The 22191-nt window shown below is 39.3% G+C and overlaps 1 protein-coding gene across 8 annotated transcripts in view; it reads left to right on the top strand.

The window, feature by feature from the left end:
• Nucleotides 1-9607: 9607 nt before the first annotated feature.
• vav2 (vav 2 guanine nucleotide exchange factor) overlaps nucleotides 9608-22191 on the top strand; it is a 197398-nt gene continuing 184814 nt past the window's right edge. For 7 of the 8 annotated variants that reach the window (XM_012916557.4, XM_023153170.3, XM_012916539.4 and 4 more), the window contains exon 1: nucleotides 9608-10921. In XM_012916557.4, coding sequence (XP_012772011.1) covers nucleotides 10718-10921 — 204 coding nt within the window. In that variant the 5' untranslated portion in view covers nucleotides 9608-10717. The remainder of the gene's footprint in view (nucleotides 10922-22191) is intronic. The other variant, XM_012916570.4, reaches the window with a different exon arrangement.

The raw sequence follows: 22191 nt of genomic DNA, 5'->3' as shown, positions 1-22191 counted from the left end.
CTGTGGAGGAATTTTAGTTCAGTCACGTTGGAGTTTTTGCAAGCATAAATGACCTGTTTAATGTAATACCAAAGCAACTCAGTCAAATTTAAGTCCAAAGTTGGACTAAGCCACTTGAAAATCTTTTTTTTTTTTTTTATTGAGCCAGTCAGAGGTGGATTGTTCTATTGTGTAACCCAGGTGCACTGAAGGGAACAAACAGAAGGCTGGACGTTCTCCCTCTGGATTTGGTGGTAGAAACATAAATTCTGCTCTCTATAAATTACAGCAAACTGTCCAGATCCTGAAGCAGCAAAGAAGCTGCAGACTATCACACTACCTCTACCATGTTTGATTTTGTGTTTGTAGTTCTTTTTATAAAATGCTGTTAGTTTCACACCAGATTAACAAATAGTTGCACTTTGGTGTTGTCTATCCACAGAATAATTTCCCCAAAGTCTTGGTGATTGAAATGTGTTTTGGCAAATGTAAAGCGAGCCTTTGTGTTCTTTTTGTTCAGCAGTGGTTTTCCTCTTGGAACTCTCTCCCATTAATGCCATTTTTGCCCAGTCTCTTTCTTACTCAATCATGGACGCTGACTTTAATTGAAGCAAGTGAGGTCTGCAGTTCTGTGATACTCTTTAGGCCTCCTGTCTGACTCAGGAGGTAGCGCAGGTTACCTACTAACTAAAAAGTTGGTGGGACTATATAAGAACCAGTCTATTTACCATTTCTAGAAAGGTTCACTACTGTTCCAAGTTTTCCTTATTTGTGGATAAAGGCTCTCATTGAAGTTCTCTGGGGTCCCAAAACGTCAGTGGCATCAGTGTTTTGCTTGAGCTTTGCATCTTGGCTTTTTTTCTGTCTCCTGGGTTCTTGAGGTTTTTTTTCCCACAAAAAAAAAAAAATCTTACAAAGCTTAAAAAAAACCCTTCAGAGTGGATGGGAAATGCTTATAACATTGTCAGGAAACAGCTAACAGCGAAAGAAAGCTGCCTAAAACATTAGCTCTACTTCCATCTGACCGTCCAGCTGCTTTGCAAAACTGGCACAAGCCCAGTGCTGCCCGCTTTGAACAGCTGGTGCTTGCACCAGATTACACTCATCAAATCTCAGTGCAACTTTCAACATACATCAGAATGACAGCATATATGGAGTTGGGAAGGTTTGTGTGAGATGTCTGTGGGAGCAAAGAAAAGCTTTCTGGCAGAAAAAAAAATGTGCAAAGTATACCTGTGGCTCAGTTATTGAACTCACCAGTAGATGGCCATCATGTGCCATCTTAATCTTTATTCTTTTTTTTTTCTTGCTTTTGATTTTACAGTGTTCGTCTGTTTCCTATGCATTTTTTCATCATTCGTCAGTACAGTTTGCCATTTCATACAAGAACGTTTATCTGATTTGTAAAAATCAGAAAACCACTAAAAATTATTTAAAAGAATGCAGATCCCTTTTTGTAAAAAAAAAAAAAAAAAAAAAAAAAAAAGTCACGTTCTTCAGTTGTGTAGTGCTGGAGAGGTTTGTGAGGCCATTCATCATTTACCCTTTTCTTTTTTTCCTCTCTCTCTGCCACACCAGCCTGCTGTCTTTGCAGTGTGCATGTTGCTGGGTGATGTGATCTTTGTGACCTGCATTCCTGTCATGCCACATGCAGCAACCCTCTGCAACCTCAGGGCATGATTGATCAATGCCACAGCTCCAGTGACAACTAGTCATTTCTGCCACTTCTGGCCATCACTCAGTGCATGAATATAGTGTTAAGAAGACCACACACGTGCATCTCTACAAACACATCGCACAGTTCGTTTGATTAATGGTTGTCTTGTTTTCTTTTTTTCTTTCCCTACCCTTCTTCTTTTTATCACCTTGTAGAAAACCCAGTAGAAATTAATACAAGTGAATGATTGTGGTTTCATGTCAATGTCAGTTTGAATGAACTTTACAGATTGAGCTTCATATGCATCCACTTTTGTTTGGTAAACGATTTATGCTAATGTGACATATACCATAATTGCAAATTAGCAGATGATGTTCTTATACTGTGAGCCTCTTTTTTGTAATATATCTTCAATTTGTAACAAACTTTATGCTTCTAGTTAATCTATTCAAAACCATTACTTACCCAGCAAAATATTTTGCCGAGCATGATATTTTTGCAGTATTGCACTGCATTAAACTCACACGCCATGTATTATCTTGCACTATATCGTTGTCCTTTCTATCATGATAAGCATGATGGTGCTAAGGTTCACGTGCCTTACTCGAAGGTACTCCAGTAGCACCTGTGCAAGGAGAAGGCCTGTTCTGTTATTACACAGACATCAAGCTTGTTTGTGGCATTTTTAGATTACTGCAACTTTAGCTAGCACGTGCATCCACTTTATGATTTTTTTTATATCCTGCATGTGCTTTTCTTAAATGTTATGTTGTGAAATGCATGGGGAACACCACACAAAAAAAGAAAAAGCCATAACTGGATGTTCCATTAGGTTTCACTGAAATGTGCTGACCTTTATTTATCTGTCTGGATGGGATTTTAGATATGTTCTTTTCTTCTATCTCTGTAAAAGATCACATATTGCCATAAGTGAACTTTAAGAAGTAAAACTGAAAAAATCCTCCAAAATTAAGTCATTTTTTCTTCTTCTCAGAATCAATCCCAGGACTCCATTTGTCTTGCTTTTTTTCTCTCTCTCAGGAATTTGAGAGAGCATAGCAACACTATCCTCCACATAAAAAATGCCCTGCTTAAAGATTTATAGGCCATATTTTAGGCTGATGGAACTGTTCAAACAGTCCTTAAAGGTTAAGTGATCTCATGGCTCAGAACCCAAAGGCCAAACTCAAAGACCATTTGTGCATCACAGAATTAATTTTACAAAGGATATTTTCAGTGTCCAGTTTTGTTGCTCATATATTTTTATATGGACTGCGTTGCATACAAGATTACAAAGCTTTGTCTGGGCCAAGTAAGATGGGGGGCAAACTACTAAATGCAGATCTGATATAATGGTATCGTTTGAAGCAAAGTGTTTCACATTAACACTCAGTCTTATATTTTTTTCTGCTGATGCTTCTTGCAGATAGGAAGTACATCAAAGAAAGTGCTTTTAAGATCAGAAAACCACAAAGTATGAAATCTCCAAATGTCCACTGAGTACATATATTTGCTCTTTAGAAAGAGCATCTTTACAGAGCCTTTTCTCGCTCCAAAAAGGCACAGTACTACTGAGGCTTATCCTCCACATAGTCCATCTTGCCTGCCTTTCCATATCAGTGCAAAGTCTGCAACCAGAAGGAGATGTTTCTCTATGTAGTTGTGAAAGATGTTCAATTAATTCACTATTAATCAAACACTGATGTCTCAAGCAGGATAGCTGTTCCCATGGGGATGGCAAAACTTGTGATGCATTATTTTATTAGAAATGCGGTCTGCACATACACTGTATATAGAAGATGTAGAAGAATGTGTGCCTTGAGCTCATATATCCTGTTGCAAAAGAGCCGTTCCACTCATTTGATCTAGCAAAAAGATATTTGATCTATACATGATGTCTTCCTGAAGTTCACAGTTGTGGTCAGAAGCTTACTTACACTCATCATGGGCATGAATGTCATTGTAATTTGGGATTTTTAACGGATTCTTAACTGTTCTTTATCCAGGGCGGAATAGCTGTACAGCACTACATCTTTAATTACTTAAAAAAAAACAAAAAAAAAACAGGAACTGGGTAAACAGTTTGTATTACCACTTTGCCAAAATCTGGAAGAAGTCCCAAACTGTAACACTCAGATGAGAGGAAATTGGTTAGGATCTTCAGTAACAAATCAGGGATCGTAAAAGTGCGATGTGATGAACTGGAAACTACTGGAACACCAGCAACAGTGTCCAGAGTCAAGCAAGTTCTACAGTGCTATAGACTAAGAAGATGGTGACCAAGAAAGAAGCCCTTATTCTTAAATCAACACCTTAAAGCTTGATTGAAATTTGCAGCTGCCCACATAGACCAACTAAATGCCTTCTGGATAACATTTTTATGATCAGACAAGACAAAGATTGAGCTATTTGGCCACAGTGTCAAGAGGTGAAGCTTTCAAATCTAAGAACAATGTAACAGCTGTCAAGCATGGTGGTGATAGCGTCCTCCTTTGGTGCTGTTTTAATGCCGTTGGTAATGGTACAATACAGCAAGTGAATGGAATAATGAAAGAAGAATACCTTTTTCAACTTTAATTAAAGCAAAAATAAGACAACAATTCCAAACACACATCAGAACTGGTTTTGTAATGGATGAAGCAGGATAACACTAAACTTCTGGCATGTCCTTCCTAAAGGCCTGACCTCAACCCCCTGAAAATTTAAATTAACTTTACCAATTCAGCCAAGATGAGTGGTCAAATGTCCAGCCACAGTTATGCCACAAACTTGTTCATGGTAACCAAAACCATCTGGCTAAGGTGCAGCTTGCTGAGCCTGTATGTATACTTTTGAAGTCCAACATACATTTAAACTTATACACTCAGTTTTTTTCATAAAAGATATATGCTGTGCAACTATTCTGTTTTAGAAAAATAACAGTTCAAAGAAATTAGTAAAAGCAAAAATTACCATGACATTCATGCTTATGATGAGTATCAAAACCTTTGACGACAGTTATATATTTTCATGTCATGGAACATCTTGCAAAACAAATATATACAAACATTTTGTTATTCAAAGATTGTAATGAAATACAGTACAAGGCAGTTTAGTGCGGGCAACAATGGCTCATTTTCAGGACTTTGGTAAAGTTTGCAGTAATGATCTATGGTTGCTGTTTCAGAGCAGCTGTGGTGTTCATGGTCAACGTAACGGGGTAACAGTTATAAATTACCAATTTTAAACTGGTGATTTACTCACTGAATTCTATGGATACACTAGCTTTATACAGTGTAGGGGTTATAATTTTGTTAAATTCAGCTGTCTGAATGCACGATGAGCAGTAAATCTCAGAGCAGTACCAGCATAGCCTGAACAGAAAGAAAAGTCTACTGGATTACACAGGAGAAATTATTATAACTTATGTCTAATTAATTCTTTTCCACACACTACACTGCTACACCCGATCGTAGGGTCCTCCACATGCTAAACCTCACTTCAAGGTTCAGTTAGGTTTGCACATTTTTATTCTCTCACTACATTTCAGAGCCTCTACTTTTTCACTTTTACTTAAGAGTAAAGAAGTTGAATCAGTACTGCCAGATTATTTTTCACACAAATATCTGTACTTCTACCTGTACTTAAGTGACAAATGTTTATATTTTTGCTATTCCTAGACTTCATTAACCAATAAGTGATGGCTCTGTGGATATGTCCATGTTTTTTGATACAGTCTATGGAGCTGCAGCTACCATGGGAATGTTTGATATCTCCATTAATCTGTGAACAGTCAAAGCCCTTGTGTCACTTTATGAGGTAAACATGGCTGCAGATGGAAGAAAGGTGAAGCTTATAAAGTCCTTACTCTTCAGTGACAGGGAGCTAGATGACAAGAAGTGTGTGAGATGGTGGGTTTCTGTGAAAAATTCTGTTTAGCTGCTCTTTGTTAGTATAAATTCTGTCCATGTCAGCCTTTACTGCTTTCAGGGCACCATGGATAGTACAGTGGGAGAATACTATGAGAATTCACTACCTTCTCCAAATTCTTAAACAAACAGGAAAAACATAATTTGTTCTGGTGGTACATTTCCAGTGCCTTAAACTGCTCACTTGCACAGAATTTGCTATATAAAAAAAAAAAAAAAAAAAAAAAAAAAAGAAGTCATCTCAAGCCTTCTGAAAACCAAAGCCATCCCCGGTTTCTATATGGGTGATTTAAGATCGTATGGGCCAGCAGCTGTGCAATCTTTAAAATCTTTCAATTTCAAAAGAAGCACCGGAAATCAGGTTTTGCTCTACTTCTCTCATATATGCCCAGAGACAAACTGGCTAAATGTGCTATGTCCCTGTGGGAATGTGGAGGTGGGAAGATGCAATGATGACTGAGCTGATAAAGTAATGAGACATGACAAAGGGGGTTTAACAAGAAACAGGTGGCATATTGAGGTTGGTGACAATTAAGAGATTAATTGACCAACTGTGATTATTTTATTAACAGAAGATGACATTGGGGAACATTCCGGTAGAGTGGGAGGATATGGAAATGAGAAAGGTAGCTGCCCAATTAAAGAAAGGAGCAAAATCAAACCCAAAATATATATCAAATGACAAATCATAGCCAAAACATTGTTGTTGGTTTTTTTATTTCTGTGAAACAATAAAATATATTGACGTGATAGTACATGACTGAATTGCTAACTTAAACATGCATGACCATATTTTGCATTTCCTTTGACTCCATCAGTTCTTGAGGGGGGAACATCTGTCTCTTTGCCAGGTTAAATGTTTACTATGCACACAAACTGCTGTCTTTCTTTCCTGTTGGTGAGAAAAGCTGCCCACTGTGTCTGGAAACAGAACCGATGAAATTGGTTAGTAGCAAGCATGTCGTCTCATTTTATGGAGGTGAGGCCATCAGTCTTTGTAAAACTGAGGAAAGCCATATCCACCAGCAAATCAGTTTTTGTCTGTCGACTGTGGAAAGTTATGGAACGGTTAGCCAACATGCATGCTACCAGGATCCTGAAACTGGAGTACTCAAAATTTAATTTGCTGTCTTTGTTTACATCTGTGCTGGATTTTAAATACAATGTTCAGAATCTGGTCGTTTCGAAGTATTGTGAACTCCTTTTAAAACACATTTTATTGCATTCCCAGAAACAGGTAACCCATTACTGAACAAGTTATGACAAGCCAACTGCATTTTTCAGCCTTGAGCATTTGCAATCATGGTAAATGTGGTTTGTAGTGGTAGGTGTGTGGGTTTTTATAAAGAAATTGTTTAACTTTAAACTAATCCGCCGTTTTTGTTTTGTAGAATCAGAAGTCGCCCTTTTACAAACTGCTAGATGTTGTTTGAGGATGACTGTAGACTGGCTAATGGAATAATAAAAAAAAAAATAGCAAAACTGCATTGTATGAAATTGATTCTTCTTTTGATCATAGACACACAGTCACCAAAAATCAGCATTTTTAATAAACCAAACAGACGTTTTTAATGGTTTCTCCTGACATTTACTCAGAAACTACTTCATAAATTCATAACATAAGAAGATCATATTAGCCAACTGACATATTATTTAAATTGAAGAATAATGTTAATATGCACACACTAACACTCTTGTGCAGCAAATTAGAGATAATTACAGTCTCTTGCTTTTTTAGGAGTATGTTTTCTTCTTCAGTTACACAGACACTGAGTTTCTGTCTTGCAAAGTGTCAAATACCACAGAATTACTGCATCAGAATATCATCAGTGTGCTATTGTGAGGTAATGTGTGATTCCCACCTCTAGTGGATACTGACAATAATCCAGCAAATACATTTTTCCCTTAATTACATTAATTTACTAAAGTACATAACCCGAGCTCATCCGCTTTTCATGATGAAGTGTTCTTAGGCAGTGAACACTAAAAAATGTCTCCAATGTGTGTCAAGCTGAATGACACTGTATGCATGCAATAAAACAGGACTTTCTGGAAGGATGACGGTGGCTTGTAGCGTAGGTGCTTTCAATGTCTGCTATAACTAGAGGAGCATTAAACCACATACAATCCATTTACCATTTAGTTAGTTATTAGTTCCCAAATCAAGGTGTGATAACAACTTAATTTTATACCAAATTTTACACAATTTAACACCAAAATTTCTCATCTGTGGGATAATAAAGGTTTATTCTATTCTATTAGCTCCCTAGAGTGAGTGCAAACTTCCTTACCAAAAGTTTACATATTATTTCCTCTTTGACCTCTAACCCCTCTCAGTTACTGTTTAGATTCTGTGGAGGCGTGGGGAAGCAAAAGAGCTTGCGTCTTTGTTTATCTTTATTTCACTATAAAACAACTTGTAGATTTAATTGCTACTTAAACATGTAAAGGCATTAAGTGCTTTTGGCTTGAGAAGTGGGTAAATGCTGTCTGAAAACCTCTGACCTAATTGTCTATAAAAATGGCTCCACCACAAAAGCCTGCTTTGGTACTGCTTTTGTTCATGCATCGCTATTCACAGTCTAAAAATGTAGCCAATACCACCAGCCACAGGAACTAAGCAAGAGAGTGAGAGACCCCACTACTATGGACATAAATATACATTTTTATGCCTAGTTCCCTTAAAGTGTAACCCTTTCCCAGGCAGGGTAGTCATGTCCCTTTGTTTTCTTCTTGTAAAAACAGTTTTCTGGATCACTCTTAGTCTGCCCCCTCACCCTAGACTACTCTGTCTTAGAAGACCCTCCCAAATTGCTCCTGACAATAAAGGAAACAGTTGATGTGGTTCCGGCAATTGACCAAGATGCTGAAACCATATGGGAACCGCTAGGATGTCTCCTGGGTGAGGTGTTTTGGGCATGTCCTACCAGGAGAAGGCTCCATGGCAGACCCATATCTCTCAGCTGGCTTGAGAACCCTACTATGTTCCTCCAGTATGAACTCAGGAAGGTGGCCAGAGAGAGGGAGGTGTGGGCTTCTCTGCATAAACTCGTTCTACCCTGACCCAAACCCAGATGGATGTATTATTATTGTGTACTTGTGTGGAAGGACTGCATTGAATAATCGGCCCAACAACATGAAAATAAGCTCCAAAAGGACTTTTGTGTGAGACATTTAGTGACAATACATTTTGTTTAGGTGAAAATTAAATGTACTCATTATTTTCATGTTACTTTTACTCCAACTGTAACACTTTAACTATGTTCGGAAGCATTCATGTAACAAAGTGTTTTGCAGATTACCTCTGTGGTGGCCATCTTGTTTTCCCAGTAAAGAGGAGGCTTGCCTCAATTGCAGCTCTTTTATAGGCCAGTCTGTATTGAGAAGGCGTGGTCTTTAGAGTATTTAAAGGGAGCAGGAAATGGATTGGGGGCCTTTTTGGGAAGTTGTTGTCTGTATGTGCATGATGTTGGCAAGAGACAATAAAACAATTACTTCAGTTAAGATAGAGTGAAGTCTGATGTTTCTCTCACCGCTCCTCTCTGCGTAACAAACTAATGGAATATTTGTAAGAAGTATTTTCAGAGACACAAAGAGTTTTTGGAAAGAGTCCACCTCTGTGTGGGCTCTGTGTTACTGTTATAAAGAATAAAAGTGTTCAGATTGTAAGACTCAAACATAAATCTCCTAGATTTGGATTAGAACAAATTAAAAGTTATAGCATTAGTCATGTTGCTTTTCATTCTTACTCTGGTGAGGGATCAGAATTAATAAAAAAAATGTAGTGTTCAGAAATGAAGGATGTCAACATCTGAACAGTAACTGAAAATTCAAACCTCTAGGTTACCAGTGATCTGCTCAAGACTCTCGACTTACAGTACAACTAGCAGGCATATTCAGAATACATACATATATATATATATATATATATATATATATATATATATATATATATATATATATATATATATATATATATATCCCCTTTATGCCAATGGCCCTTGCAGTGTGCGCTTCACCCATCAGAGGGCGCATCTTAACGCTTAGTTTAAAAATACTCCCTGAAACCCAAATTCTTTTAAGAGTGGAGCTGCTAAAGCAAACTACCCGACTTTTGACTTTACGTGTCTTAATCAGCACATAGGGGCAAGTTCAAACTCCTGGGCCAATACCGAGCCTGAAGCCTGGTCTCCTTTCAGATTTGAACAGCTACGATCGGCAGCTGGGATCTCTAAACATCTCTGTCCGAGAGGGAAACACGGAGAGGGAGACGTGAGAGCAAGGACGTGAGCGGAAGGGAGGCAAAAATCAGAGAAAACCTAAGCTGGACACACTGATAGCGCTGTTTTTGGGCGTGCGTAAAGGCGCGAGGCGAAGTTGCATTTACAGGATACATGTAAACACAGATGTCCCCCTTTTTTGTTTCCCAGACTGGACATGTTTCCGCTGCTGGAGAGCGACGTTTAGACAGTTGTGAAAAGAGATTGAACCAAGGGTTGTAGAGAGTCTGGTCTGTTATCCCTTTCTTTTTATCTTTCGCTTTTGGGACTGAGTGGAAGTCCTTGTTTTTACGCTTAGAGTACTAAGGAAACGATAAATGCAAATGCGAAGGGTGACTCCGTGCTTTTATTCATCGTCTACAGAGACTTGAAAAGCCGCTTTCCCCACATTGCACAGCAGCCCGTGGTGTTTGGTTCACTGAAATGTGAAACACTAGTGAAGTCGATACATGACAAACTGCTGTATCCAGCTGGTTTGTTTGTCTCTGTTGTAAACATTTTACGCTCTTTGGATTATATGTGTTGAGTAGGAAACTTTTTAAGAATGAAGAGGAGAAAATTCACGTAGCTCGTCTCCGTTTTCTGCTTACATCGTCGCTGTTTGCCGAAGTGGATCCCTGTTATTATTTTAGTCATTTCCGAGCCTTCACGTTGAGGAGAAAGGGGAGCTGACATGCGCCTGGACATGGGGATATAGTGAGCTGACCTACTGCGAATAATACAAAGTTGCGAAATTGCCTGATTTGCGTACATAGTGAATAATCAAGACACCCGGAGCCGGTGGGAAATCAACCATAGTGCCTGCTCGTGCGCCGTGAAACAACGCTTTTCTGCTCGCACTGAGCCAGTTCGAGAACCAGGTTATTTTGCGAGGAGAGACTTCGGAGAAAGATATGGAGGAGTGGAGACAATGCGGACGGTGGTTGATAGACTGCAAGGTCCTGCCCCCGAACCACCGGGTTGTGTGGCCCTCGTCGGCCGTCTTCGACTTGGCACAGGCCCTGCGTGATGGGGTGTTGTTGTGCCAGATGTTGCACAATCTCTCCCCAGGATCAGTGGACCTGAAGGAGATCAATTTCAGACCCCAGATGTCACAGGTGAGTCCGCCTCGGTATACATTTTAAACGACCAAGTGGTGGCTTTGATTTACACGCCCCCCGGGCAAACTTTTATATGCACTACGCTGCTACACATCCACACCCTGGGATTCCCTGGGTAGCCACTTCCCAGGGATTTTCCTTGATTGTTTGGAAAGCTTTTTTTGTACATTTCTCTGCCTGTATTTCCCCAGCTGATCCAGAGATTCCTTCCTGTCACAACAAGCCCATTCCTTGGCGCAGTAAAAAAATTCTATCAGTGTATCTGTGATAATACAGCAGTTAAACACATACTGTGGTGGGCTCTGTGTGTTAAAACATGCAAGCTTCATTTAGTTTTTCCCAGGTGGAGAAAATAATGCAATTATGCCCACTAACACCTTATTCTGGAGGTGTCACACCTGGATCCATGTGGTGATATAGGCCTCAAGGTTGATGATGAGCTGTTCTGCTGGTGGCTCCAGGAGCACTTAAAAGCCAATTCCGTTCATTTCTTTTTTTTCCCCCTAAAAAGGTTAAACATTTATCTACCCAGTATTTTATTTCTGCTCATGCAAGTATCAGCCCCCCCTCCCAATGAAATTGACATACAGTTGGCAGCTAGAGCATCTTCACATTCACTTCCAAGGGTGCTAATTGGGTGTTATCTAGACAGTCTAACTCTGTGCAGAAGTGAGCAAAGATAATAAGCTTCTTAGGGAAGAGAAAATCGAGGACACTAAATAAAGTAAAAGGAACGTTATGGAACGTTAGAGTGATGCTCTTCCATGGTTGATGATTTAGTATACACCATTTGTCTGGTGGTAGCAGTTTTAAAAGGATGCTGCACTATTTGCTTTTAAATTTTTACCTGTCTCAAGTTGAAGGGAAATGGCAAACTGGAAGAGACTCAAAGAGAAGTATCCCCGTGTGTATGTAATTAAACTCAAACGAAACCCAAGATTTCATGGCAATGAGATTAGAGGTTTGAACTGTAGCTATTGCACGCCTCTGCTTCTGTAAAGCTCCCTCTGCACTTCAGCTCATTCATGTTTCCAAAGCCAATAAGAGGAAGTGTCGGGTGCCACAGGAAGTTTACATGACCACGGTGGTGGAGTAGAAGTGCTCTGTGGCAAACATGTCTATTGACTTTTATTCACCCTGATGTCTGCACTGAAATACCACACAGCCTCCGCTGCACATGGTGAAGAAGTCTTGGCACTGGCACTGTGACATATTTAGATTATTCTTATTGTCATACCTGCGGGCTTTAATAGCTGTGTTAGGAAGCGATTCCTCACTGACAGCAAATTTGTCTGATATGCTTGGCACACCTTCTGTGACCTCTTTCTGTCATAATAATGTGTGTGTGGGTCTACTGTCTGTCTGTCTGCTTTTTTTGCTCTGTCTGTGTTGGGTGCTGTTTTCTAGTAAACACTCCTTTCTTTGTCCTTGATTAATCAGGAAAAGATAATTTGGTTAGCCAGATCAACAAGGAATTCATTTGCAAGTGTGTATGTGTGTATTTTTCAAACGGAGCAAAAATGCCACTTTTGTCTCTGTTTCACGCTTATCAAATGGGATCATTTGCAACTGTTGAACAAAACAAGAATGTCATGTAAGATTCTGCGCGTTGTGGTGGACATTTTAAGCTATTTGTCTTCCATTTAAGACAATAAACACTTAACAGAAGAAAGAATTACATATTAATCAATGAAAGTAAATGCTAGTGGCATCGCTATCCATCCCCCTCTCTTTGCCTGGTAACCAACAGCGGCCTTAACTTATCACCTCCAGAAGCTACTGGGTTCAATGATTACAAGGGCGAGAGAGAGAGAGACTTGGATGGCATGCTTTGATCCGCCCACTAATCCCGAGCTCCCAGTACCACTGAGTGAATCTGCAGCGAGGGTGAAAGTGGTGTCCTCGGTGACAAATTGGGTTAAACAAAATCCTGGCAGCAGAACAGTAGTATGTGATTTATGATAAGGAAAAGGTCAAAGCTCACGTGCTTTAAAACTGAGAACACACAGTTAGTGGCTTAACCAAATGAAGAGGAGCTGAAGCAGAGCAATTATATTGTTTGCTCAGTACAAAATTTCTCTTGTATCCAGTGGATAAACTTTAGCGGTGATTGATAGGTTTGAAATTGAGTTTTGTCTGTGAATATAACTAGTTTCTAACATTTAGTTAAGACGCCCTCAACACATGGTAGTAGGTGTAGAGCCGATGCATCGTAAAGGTGGTTTATGGCGAAAGAAGAACATAAAGACACAAAGTATGTGTTTCTCCTTTTTCTATTGATCCATTACTTCTACTGCTAACAGAGCCTAATCACAATAATGCTTTTCAAGTTTGGCATTGATCCCGGTTTGTGGTCTTGGTGCTTTTGTGCATTCTGCAGACATCAAAGAGAATTCCTGGTAGAAACACGATGGTCATAATTTTTTCACAAAACACGGCATGTCGACAGTTAATGAATTTGCAATTGAAATTCCACTCAGTGTGCTTTTCTACCTTGTATGTTATGACTTGATGATGCTTTCATGGTCTTAAGATGAAAATTTTGAAGTTTCCTGAACGTGTGTTTCATTTGACCCACTTGTACAGTGCTCTGCAAAAGTCTTGAGCCACCCCTCATTTCTTACATATTTTGCTAGTAAAATGGGAAACAGGTGCAGTGATGTGTTGAAACATGTGAAGTATATAAGGCAAAAACAGAGACCTGTTGCCACTGATTTTCTTTATTATTATTCCAGTAAAGAAATTGGCTTACTTCAGCCTTTTTTTTTCCTGCTTCCCTTTTTAAAGATTAGTTTCTTGACACCCGTCCTTCCATTGAAAACGTTTCTGATGATGAACACTGGATCAATCGAAGGGGCAGATATATTTCTCAGGTCCTGTGTCTTTGATGGATTTTGTTTTCTTAAGGCGGTAACTTTCAGACTTTACTGCAGCAGATACTTGATCTTTTATCCTCTTCATCTTTTGCCTACGTTCCTCAATTTTTTTAAGGCCACATTGCGCGCTAAGATGTGCCAGGTTTTCAGCGAATAGCTCTGGGGGAGTCACCTTATTGGTGCAAAAATGACATCAAACCTATTATCTTTGGTATTTTTCAGAAATTCAACTAAAGAAGTGGGAACAAATGATGTGTTTTTGCAACATGTTGCTAATAGCAAAGACCAAAGACAAAATTTGAAATTGGTTTTTTTTTGCTAGCTTGTAGGCGCAACACTGTTTCACCCCTTGTGTTAGGTACCTCTTTATGTTTATTTTATTCATTCATTATTCAGTGACTGAGTGGCTTAACAAACAAAAACACATTCCTATGAAAATGGTTAGGTACAAGGGCTGGACTGAAAATGAATGAAAAAGCAGCCAATGTTCAAAGATAAACTTTAAAAGACCTTCAGAAATCCTGGAGCGCTTTTGCTCACGACAACTACAAAGTTAGAAGAAAGTCTGAGTCCTTGGAAGCAAAATATAAAGAAAGACGGGATGGCTCAAGAGTTTTTCACAGTAAGGCACATGGGATGCCAGCTCATGGCTGTGTGTCAGACAGTAGTCACTGGTTTCTAGATTACGCTTCTGCAAATTCCATCTTTTGCTCTTGACAGAGCGGTGTATGTAAGCCCGGACCCTTTGAGCATGCTGAAATGGCAGCTTTCATCTTCAACTCACAGATCTACAAATTTTGTATAGTTCTTAATTATATATTCTGGTAATAGGCAACAGGATGAGCTTTACAACGTAAACATTATAAATAAATAAATAAAAAACTCTCAGTAATAAAATCACTTGCTATATTATTGTATATTTTTGTGCTCACAATAAGCTGCCAAAAACTGGACAAGCCCTCTTTTCTCCCAGCTGAAAGCTAGCTGTTTTCTTAAAACAAAAATGGTGCACTTGTGCTAACTTAATCGATAACATACAGGACCAAATACACACTCGGAAACTAATTTGTCACTGTCCATTTTGATTCCTAGTGTATGTGGTTAAACATCATGGCACTAACCTCATTAATATTTCTGTTATCAGATTTGCAATTATAGAGTTACATACCAAAAGAGAGCATGACCAAGGGGGATTAAATATTGTTTGATTTTGTCTTTCTTCCCCTTTGTGGACAGGAGAGGAGGTGGAGTAGTTCTTAAAAGGAAACTGTGAAACTGACCTTCATTTATGTGGTCAAATGAATTCCTAATTGTGTTTTTCAGCATTTGTTTGCCTTTACCTCAAGGTTGTAAACGGGTGGCTAATGAGCGCTGGTGTCTGTAGATGCTTCAGAGCTCAAAGTGTACTTATTCAGAATCCAATGCCTCAGGCGGTGTCTGAAAGACGAGACTGAGCCTTTTGAGTGTTCTGCAGTTCTCTCTTCACTTCTTATTTTCTTTTGTTTTTTGTTAGTTGTGAATGCCTATGGGATGAGCAGGTGGATATATATGTGTGTGTGTGTGTGTGTGTGTGTGTGTATGTGTGTGTTTGCTGTGCTTTTGTTTCCTTGTGTGACCGTGCACTTGTTTATTATGTTTGTAAGTATGTTACAGTACCTGTGTTCAGACTCAATCAGTATTGAAGCTGGGGAGCCTGCAGAGCTGCACTGAAGTTTCTCAGTACTCTGCAGGGCTCCAGATCCCACACAGAGCCTGCTGCTTCCACTCAACATAATTGAGGTTCTTCCTCTTTGTCCAGCTCCCACCAGAAATATTGGCTGCTGATGGAAAGTAACCGGATCAGATCTGAATTCTTTTTTTTTTTTTTTTTTTTTTAATTCTGCCATTCCTGCAAACTTGGATTACCATGATATTGGTGTTATGCATCATTCATCCGGTTCTAAAAATCACACTATAGAAAACTGACTGAAATGTTTTTGCTGCTAGGATTAGAAATAACTATAAATAACAGACACAGGGATAACAGCTGATGTGGAAAACGTGTTAGTTGCCTAGCATTTATTTGTTTTTCTCGCCACTTGACAAATTGTATTTTCATTCACCTTGTAGGTCCTGTTTTGTCTCTATCAGCTCTTTGGAAAGTATGTGGCTAGCTTTGTGAACTTTCTTTTTCTAGATGCTGTTTGATGCTAACTAGGTAGACTCGGGGTAAACAACAAGAGGTTTGTGGTATAAAGACATCCTTTTGTTTTTTTTAAGGGGCTCACAGACTGATGCCAGCCAATGAAATTTCATACAAATAAGAGGATTCAAAGCCACTTTTCATTGAGAAAAAAAAAACTTCTATGCTGTGTTAAACAGTTGCACGCAGGACTTTACAGTTGGATCTTCAGCTTCAGACTAGGGCTGCCACGATTAGTCGACTAGTCACGATTACGTCGACTATCAAAATCGTCGACGACTGATTTAATAGTCGACGCGTCGTTTGAAGCTTTGTAAGATCACAAAAGACGCAGGAATGAGTAGTAGGATTTAAGAGTGTAATAACGGACTGGAACAGAAGATGGCAGCACTGCATGTACAAGGACGCCAGCTGCCGTTAAACCCCGAAGAAGAAGAAGCTGTGTCCCAGAATTCATAGCACAGCCCAGCTCAGTTTCCAACAATGGCGGCAGCTAGTTAGTTTTAATATTACTCTTATTATTCTTTCTGGGTCACAAAATAAACGTTTAACATATTTTCAGGCGAGAATGTAGCTGTGTAAACCTCAAATATCTGCTCAGTTTATCAAGACACCACATATTTTCAAAAGCACTCCGACGTTTTCGGAGACGTCTGTTACCCACTAGCTCGATAGCTAGCCGGGGGCAAGGCTCACTAGCGCCGTGAGAACACCGGACTCCTGGCAAATCATTTTCAAACCCACCGCCGTCTTTCGCTACTCAGGTTAAACATGATATATAAGTCACTTAGATAACTTAAAAATGTTGTTGTTTGGCTTTTTTCAGTATTTTATTTGTTCCTGAGTAAATCGGTTTGGCTGAGATTAAAGTTATAGTTTCTACACAACTGAATAAACATCAAGCAGACAGCTGATTATCAGAAGTGTGAGATGCTCGAGAATTTACTCCGGTGTCCTGTTATATTTTAGATAGCAAGGAGTTTATTAAATTTTAATGAAATTTGCAGATTGTTTCGGTGAAGTTTAATAAACTATCATCTTGTCTTTATTTTTAGTTAGCACAGATCTTAAACACTTAAAGCTGTAAGCTAATGATAGTTATATAAGAGCAGATGCTGCTGGTGCAATAAGCTGTACGCTGTACGTCCAATGGATGATGATCTGATTAGTCGACTAATCGCAAAAATAATCGGTGACTAGTCGACTATCAAAATAATCGTTTGTGGCAGCCCTACTTCAGACAAGATTTTTTTTTCTTTTTTTCTTTCTTGTAACCAGGAAGTGGTGCACTTTAGATTAAGTATCTCTTTTTTAAGTGCTCTGGGGCAAAATAGGGGAAACCATGCGAAATTCACATAAAGCTATCTGTAATGAGATCCAAAATATGTAAGCTAATTTGTTGCTTATGTCTATTTTTAAGAGCCTTTCCTTAGTGCTGAGATTTGCACATGTAGCTTAATCTGTAAGACTACAATGGGTTTACCAAAAAAATGTTTGCTAAAAATATCTGCATTCTTCTACTTTATACCTGTTTAATGAGGCAGGAAAAGTGGTAAAAGGCTATAAAAGAGGTTGTAGTACATCAGACTAGGGTGTTGTTATTTTGGTACTTCCTGTGCAATCTGTTTGTTGCTTATCTTTTTCTTCATTCATTTTTGCATCTGTCATTCTTTTTCTGTGCTCCTTCTCTGTGACATGGCAAAACCTGGACAGCTGCATTGAAATCCCTAATCAAACCCTGCTTCATTTTGTCTTCATCAGTCATGTGATTACAGTATACATTCATTGTTCACTGTAGGTCAAACTTACAACACTTATTGCCCTGTCTCAGATCTGCGTGGTTAAAAATGAGATCAACGGGAGTGTATGAACCAAACAGCATGTTAAATGTCAGTGCACTTTCTACTCTGAAATCTCTGTTTATGGCCAGAGTGGGTAGGGGGGTAGTAACCACTGTAGACACCTATCCACCCACCCTTTTCTCCCTCTGGAGTAATTTAATCTCAGTGTTAGGTCTACTGTTGACCCCATGACCTCAGCGCTCGCCGGATGCAGGTAATACTGCTAATGGAACTCATTAGGGATATGTCTTGGGTTGAACAGCTGAGACTGTGCCCCTGGAAGCTAATGGGATTGACAAGGAGAGAATGGGTCTGGGCCGGTGTATTCTAACCTTTGTGTAAGGTGATCCGACTCCTGTGGTCACAAAATTCCCCTCAAAATTTTAACGTCTGTGTGGGTTGAGCGCTGACATTTGCAGGACTGACCTATAAACAGTATTTTGTTTTTTTTATGTATTTCCTGGAGGGACTGGACGTGCCTTAGTCTCGACCTGTCACAAAACTGGATACAGATTCCAGTGTACTTGTTGTTTTTGTGGAACCTAAATCTTGTTCTTGTTAGTTAAAAATAAAAAAAGTTACAATATCTAGTTCTGATAGGAATGACACAGACACAGTGGTAGCTAACGTCCCAACTTAAACCAGCCCAAACTGGTGCGGCACTAACAAGCTGTAAAGCATTTTACTAACAATTGTTGCTTCTCTTTGATGTACATTAACCTGGCTTTTTTTTTTTCTTTGACTGTCAGGTAATCTTGTGCTGCAGCTGCAGGATATAAAAACAAAACAAAGAAAATAATTACAGTCATTCTTGTTTTTAATTATGTGAACAGATTACCTAAGGGTCACAGAACAGTATTGCTGGCTGAGTAATCATCCTTCGAGTTATCAAGAGTATCACTCCCACAAATATGTCATTAACACTGAAACATTTAAGCCAGTCGTCTACATTTGTTCAGAACAGCGTTGTCTATGGGTCATTTTTCCTCCTTGCCAGTGCCTGTAGTGTCAGAGATAATGTGAATGAAAGATTTGATAAAGGAGTCATTGTGTGAGGAGCTTAACAAATGTGGGCATTTTATCAACCTGAAGTCAGATTAAGAATGGAATCAGTTCCAGGACGTTTTTCTTCGTTTGCAAGTGTAATTCTTCTTCATATATGTGGCGGTTGAACTCTTGTGGTCACGACCATGTTGTTTTAGTAATATTGCACCACCTGTGGTTTAACAACGGTGATATTAGAACTATAGAAATGTTTAAAACTATGACAATACTTCTGAAAGTATTATATATTTCAGACAATATAGCAGAGTGGACAGCAATAGAGCAATACATTTGTGCATGCTAGGATTATCCCTCATTCTCAGCAAAATAAGTTTTTATTGTTGAGTATTTCCCTGGGCTGCTGTTCTGTAAAGCAGGCATTCACTTGGAAACAGAAGCAACAAATTTAAAAACAAATGGAGACCATTTAAAATTTTGCTGCAGCCCAGCTGTTCCTTTTCAAGTTGGGACAATTTTTTTCTGAGCTAGCAAAGATGTATTGCCTTAAAGTTAATCCATGCGTCAGCTGTACAAACAAAAGCAACTGAATATTGCTAATGGCCCAAAAGGGATTCTTACAGGGCTGACTTAAACAATGCATGACATTTAGCAAATGAAGGGAGCAACTGAGGTACACGAAAATAGTTTACTTTGAAACTACAACCCTTGTTGCTTGTTTTAGGTGCCGTTTTTATGATTGAGTGAATAGAAAGGTCAGTGTTTATGGATTTACAAATAATGAAAGTATCTGACAATGGTCAGGTACAAAGATTGGATTGATATAAGTGAAAAAGCAGCCAGTGTGCAGAGACAAACTTTGAAAAACCTCCAGAAAGCCTGGAGAACTATTGATCAAGACCACTTAAAAAATGCAAGAAAGTCTGGCTTCTTGGAGGCAGAATATGAAGAAATGAGAGGTGACCCAAGACATTTGCACAGTACTGGACACAGATGGAAAAAAAACCCCCCTCAATTAGTTTTTTTTTTTCTTTGTGAGATAGATTTTTTTATTATTTTTCTGAAACATAGCTTAAAGCTAAAAGAACAGTCATACAAAAGGAACACATAAGGTGAGCTTTTCTTCACAGTCATTAATTGGATAACAACTCACTGTATGCTATAGACTCTCATAAATAAATTAATATGAGGCAGTAAAAGCATACAACTTGCAGTGCTGCATGAGAAATAATGCATAGCAGCATAGGAGAGTCATAAATAGGAAAACGGTTAAGTACTTGCATTATTCAGCAGATGAATAAATGCCATAGTAGTTGAGGTCAATATTCATTAGGTGCAAATGAATGGTCACATGTATACACATTGTAAGTGTGTGGGCCTGCTGCTTATGCGGTTGCTGCTTGGCACATCTGCAAGTACTGTGTATAACTGAAGTCACAGCTGTAATAGAATGTGGTAATGAAGCCACTTACAGAACAACGCAAACATTTAAAAGTCACTCCAGGGAATAAACTGACATTAAAATATTTAAATCTAGAGTTAAATATGACTTAACAATAAATAAATATTATCCATCCATCTATCCATCTTTTTCTGTCACTTATCTGTGTTTGGGTCTACCTATTCCAGCTCATCTAGGGCTGGCTTTCCAAGCCATCGAAGAGGTAATCTTTCCAGCATGTCCTAGGTTTGCCTCACTGCCTCCTCCCAGCAGGACATGCCCAAAATACCTCACCCAGGAGGCGTCTAAGAGGCACCCTAGTCATGTCTTCATACCACCTGTCTCCTTTTGATGTGGAGGAGTAGCGGTTTTACTCTGAGTTCCTTCTGAATGTCCAAGCTACTCACCCTATCGCTAAGGGAGAGCCTAGCCATCGTAGCCATCATTGTATATGTGATCTCTTTCTTCCAGTAACTACCTAGAGGTTGTGCCCTAGGTAGAAAGGGTAGGAACATAGGTTCACAGGTAAATTGACAGCTTGGGTTTTATGCTGAGCTCCCTCTTCACAACAACAGATTACACAAATTTGTTTGTTAGTCTTGCAATCCACTCTCCCCTCACTCTCTCACTTTTGAATAACGCCACCAAACTCTTAAATTCCACTGCTTGGGGCAGCACTCAGGCAGGCTGTTCCTCTCAATCACACCCTTCCAGGTCAGTCAGTCATTGCCTATGTGAATGTTAAAGATCCCCAGTAGGGCAACAGAGTCCCCATGTAGAACCTCAACACCTCATTCCAGTGACTCCAAGAAGGCTGTGCACTCTGAACTGTCATTGGGTGTAAATGCGCTCTGAAGTTGTTGGGAGGGGTCCTCTCATTCATTGGGAAAAACCCCAAAATACAGGCACCAAACTGAGGGGAGATTACAAATATATCCAATTCAATTTTCACCTGGGGAACTCCAAAGTGGAACACAGGCCAGTCTTTGTATAGCAAACTGGTACCAGAACTCCCAAGACACCAAACCCCTAAAGCTCATCCTGTGGTTGGTGGGGACACAGAAGAGCAGACCCTGTGACTAGTAACCCAGGATGGGACCTGGTATACCTGATCTGGCAGGGTAAATTGGTTATCATAGGGATCACTCTCCATCTAGCTCTTCACCAGTGGTCCAATTACCCTAGGAAGACCCTACCAGAGGCAAATTATCCTCCATAACAAACCTCCTGGAATAACTGCAACACTTAAACCACTGCACTACAATACGGTGGGACTTTACAAAGATGAAATGCTGCACATGATCCTGTATTATTCGGTATTATGTAATCATAGTTATAAATTCAATTAAGAATTTTGTTCTATAGAGTCCAGTTTTATTCCTTCACTGATACACAGCATTACCCCTTCCCTGAACTATAAGGGCTGAAATGGTATGCATCCAAATGCAAACTGTGAGCACTCAGCTTTTTTGAATGCGGGCAATGTGTGTGTGACAATTCAAGTGGAAAGGCTGCTGCAGAAATATCAGGGGCTGCGTATTCAATTTCAAAGTCCTAAAATCACCAGAATAGGTGTGTTATAGGGATGTGACCATGTGTTAATCTCGCCGCTCAGTTTGATTGATCACACGACTAACAAACAGGCAAATGAAGTGTTGTGGGTGGATAAGAAATGGGAGGATTTTTATATCAGTTCTAGATTAGCATCTCATGGTTGTTTAATATGCTTCACCATAGGGCTATAAAAGGGCTATCTTTTTACATAGCCAGAGAAAATCGGTAATGCAGAGGCCTGCTTTTTACAAGTTAGAATTCAGTGCTTTATCGTATCGTGTGATATGGATTGTAATAAATCTTTTTCTTGACTGTTTGAATGTAGTTTCTTTGCCTTTTGATTAGCTCATTTGGGGTCCGCATGGAATGTA

Source organism: Maylandia zebra, linkage group LG7, assembly GCF_041146795.1.
Source record: "Maylandia zebra isolate NMK-2024a linkage group LG7, Mzebra_GT3a, whole genome shotgun sequence".
Lineage (NCBI taxonomy): Eukaryota > Metazoa > Chordata > Actinopteri > Cichliformes > Cichlidae > Maylandia > Maylandia zebra.
This window is presented reverse-complemented; position numbering and strand designations above follow the sequence as displayed.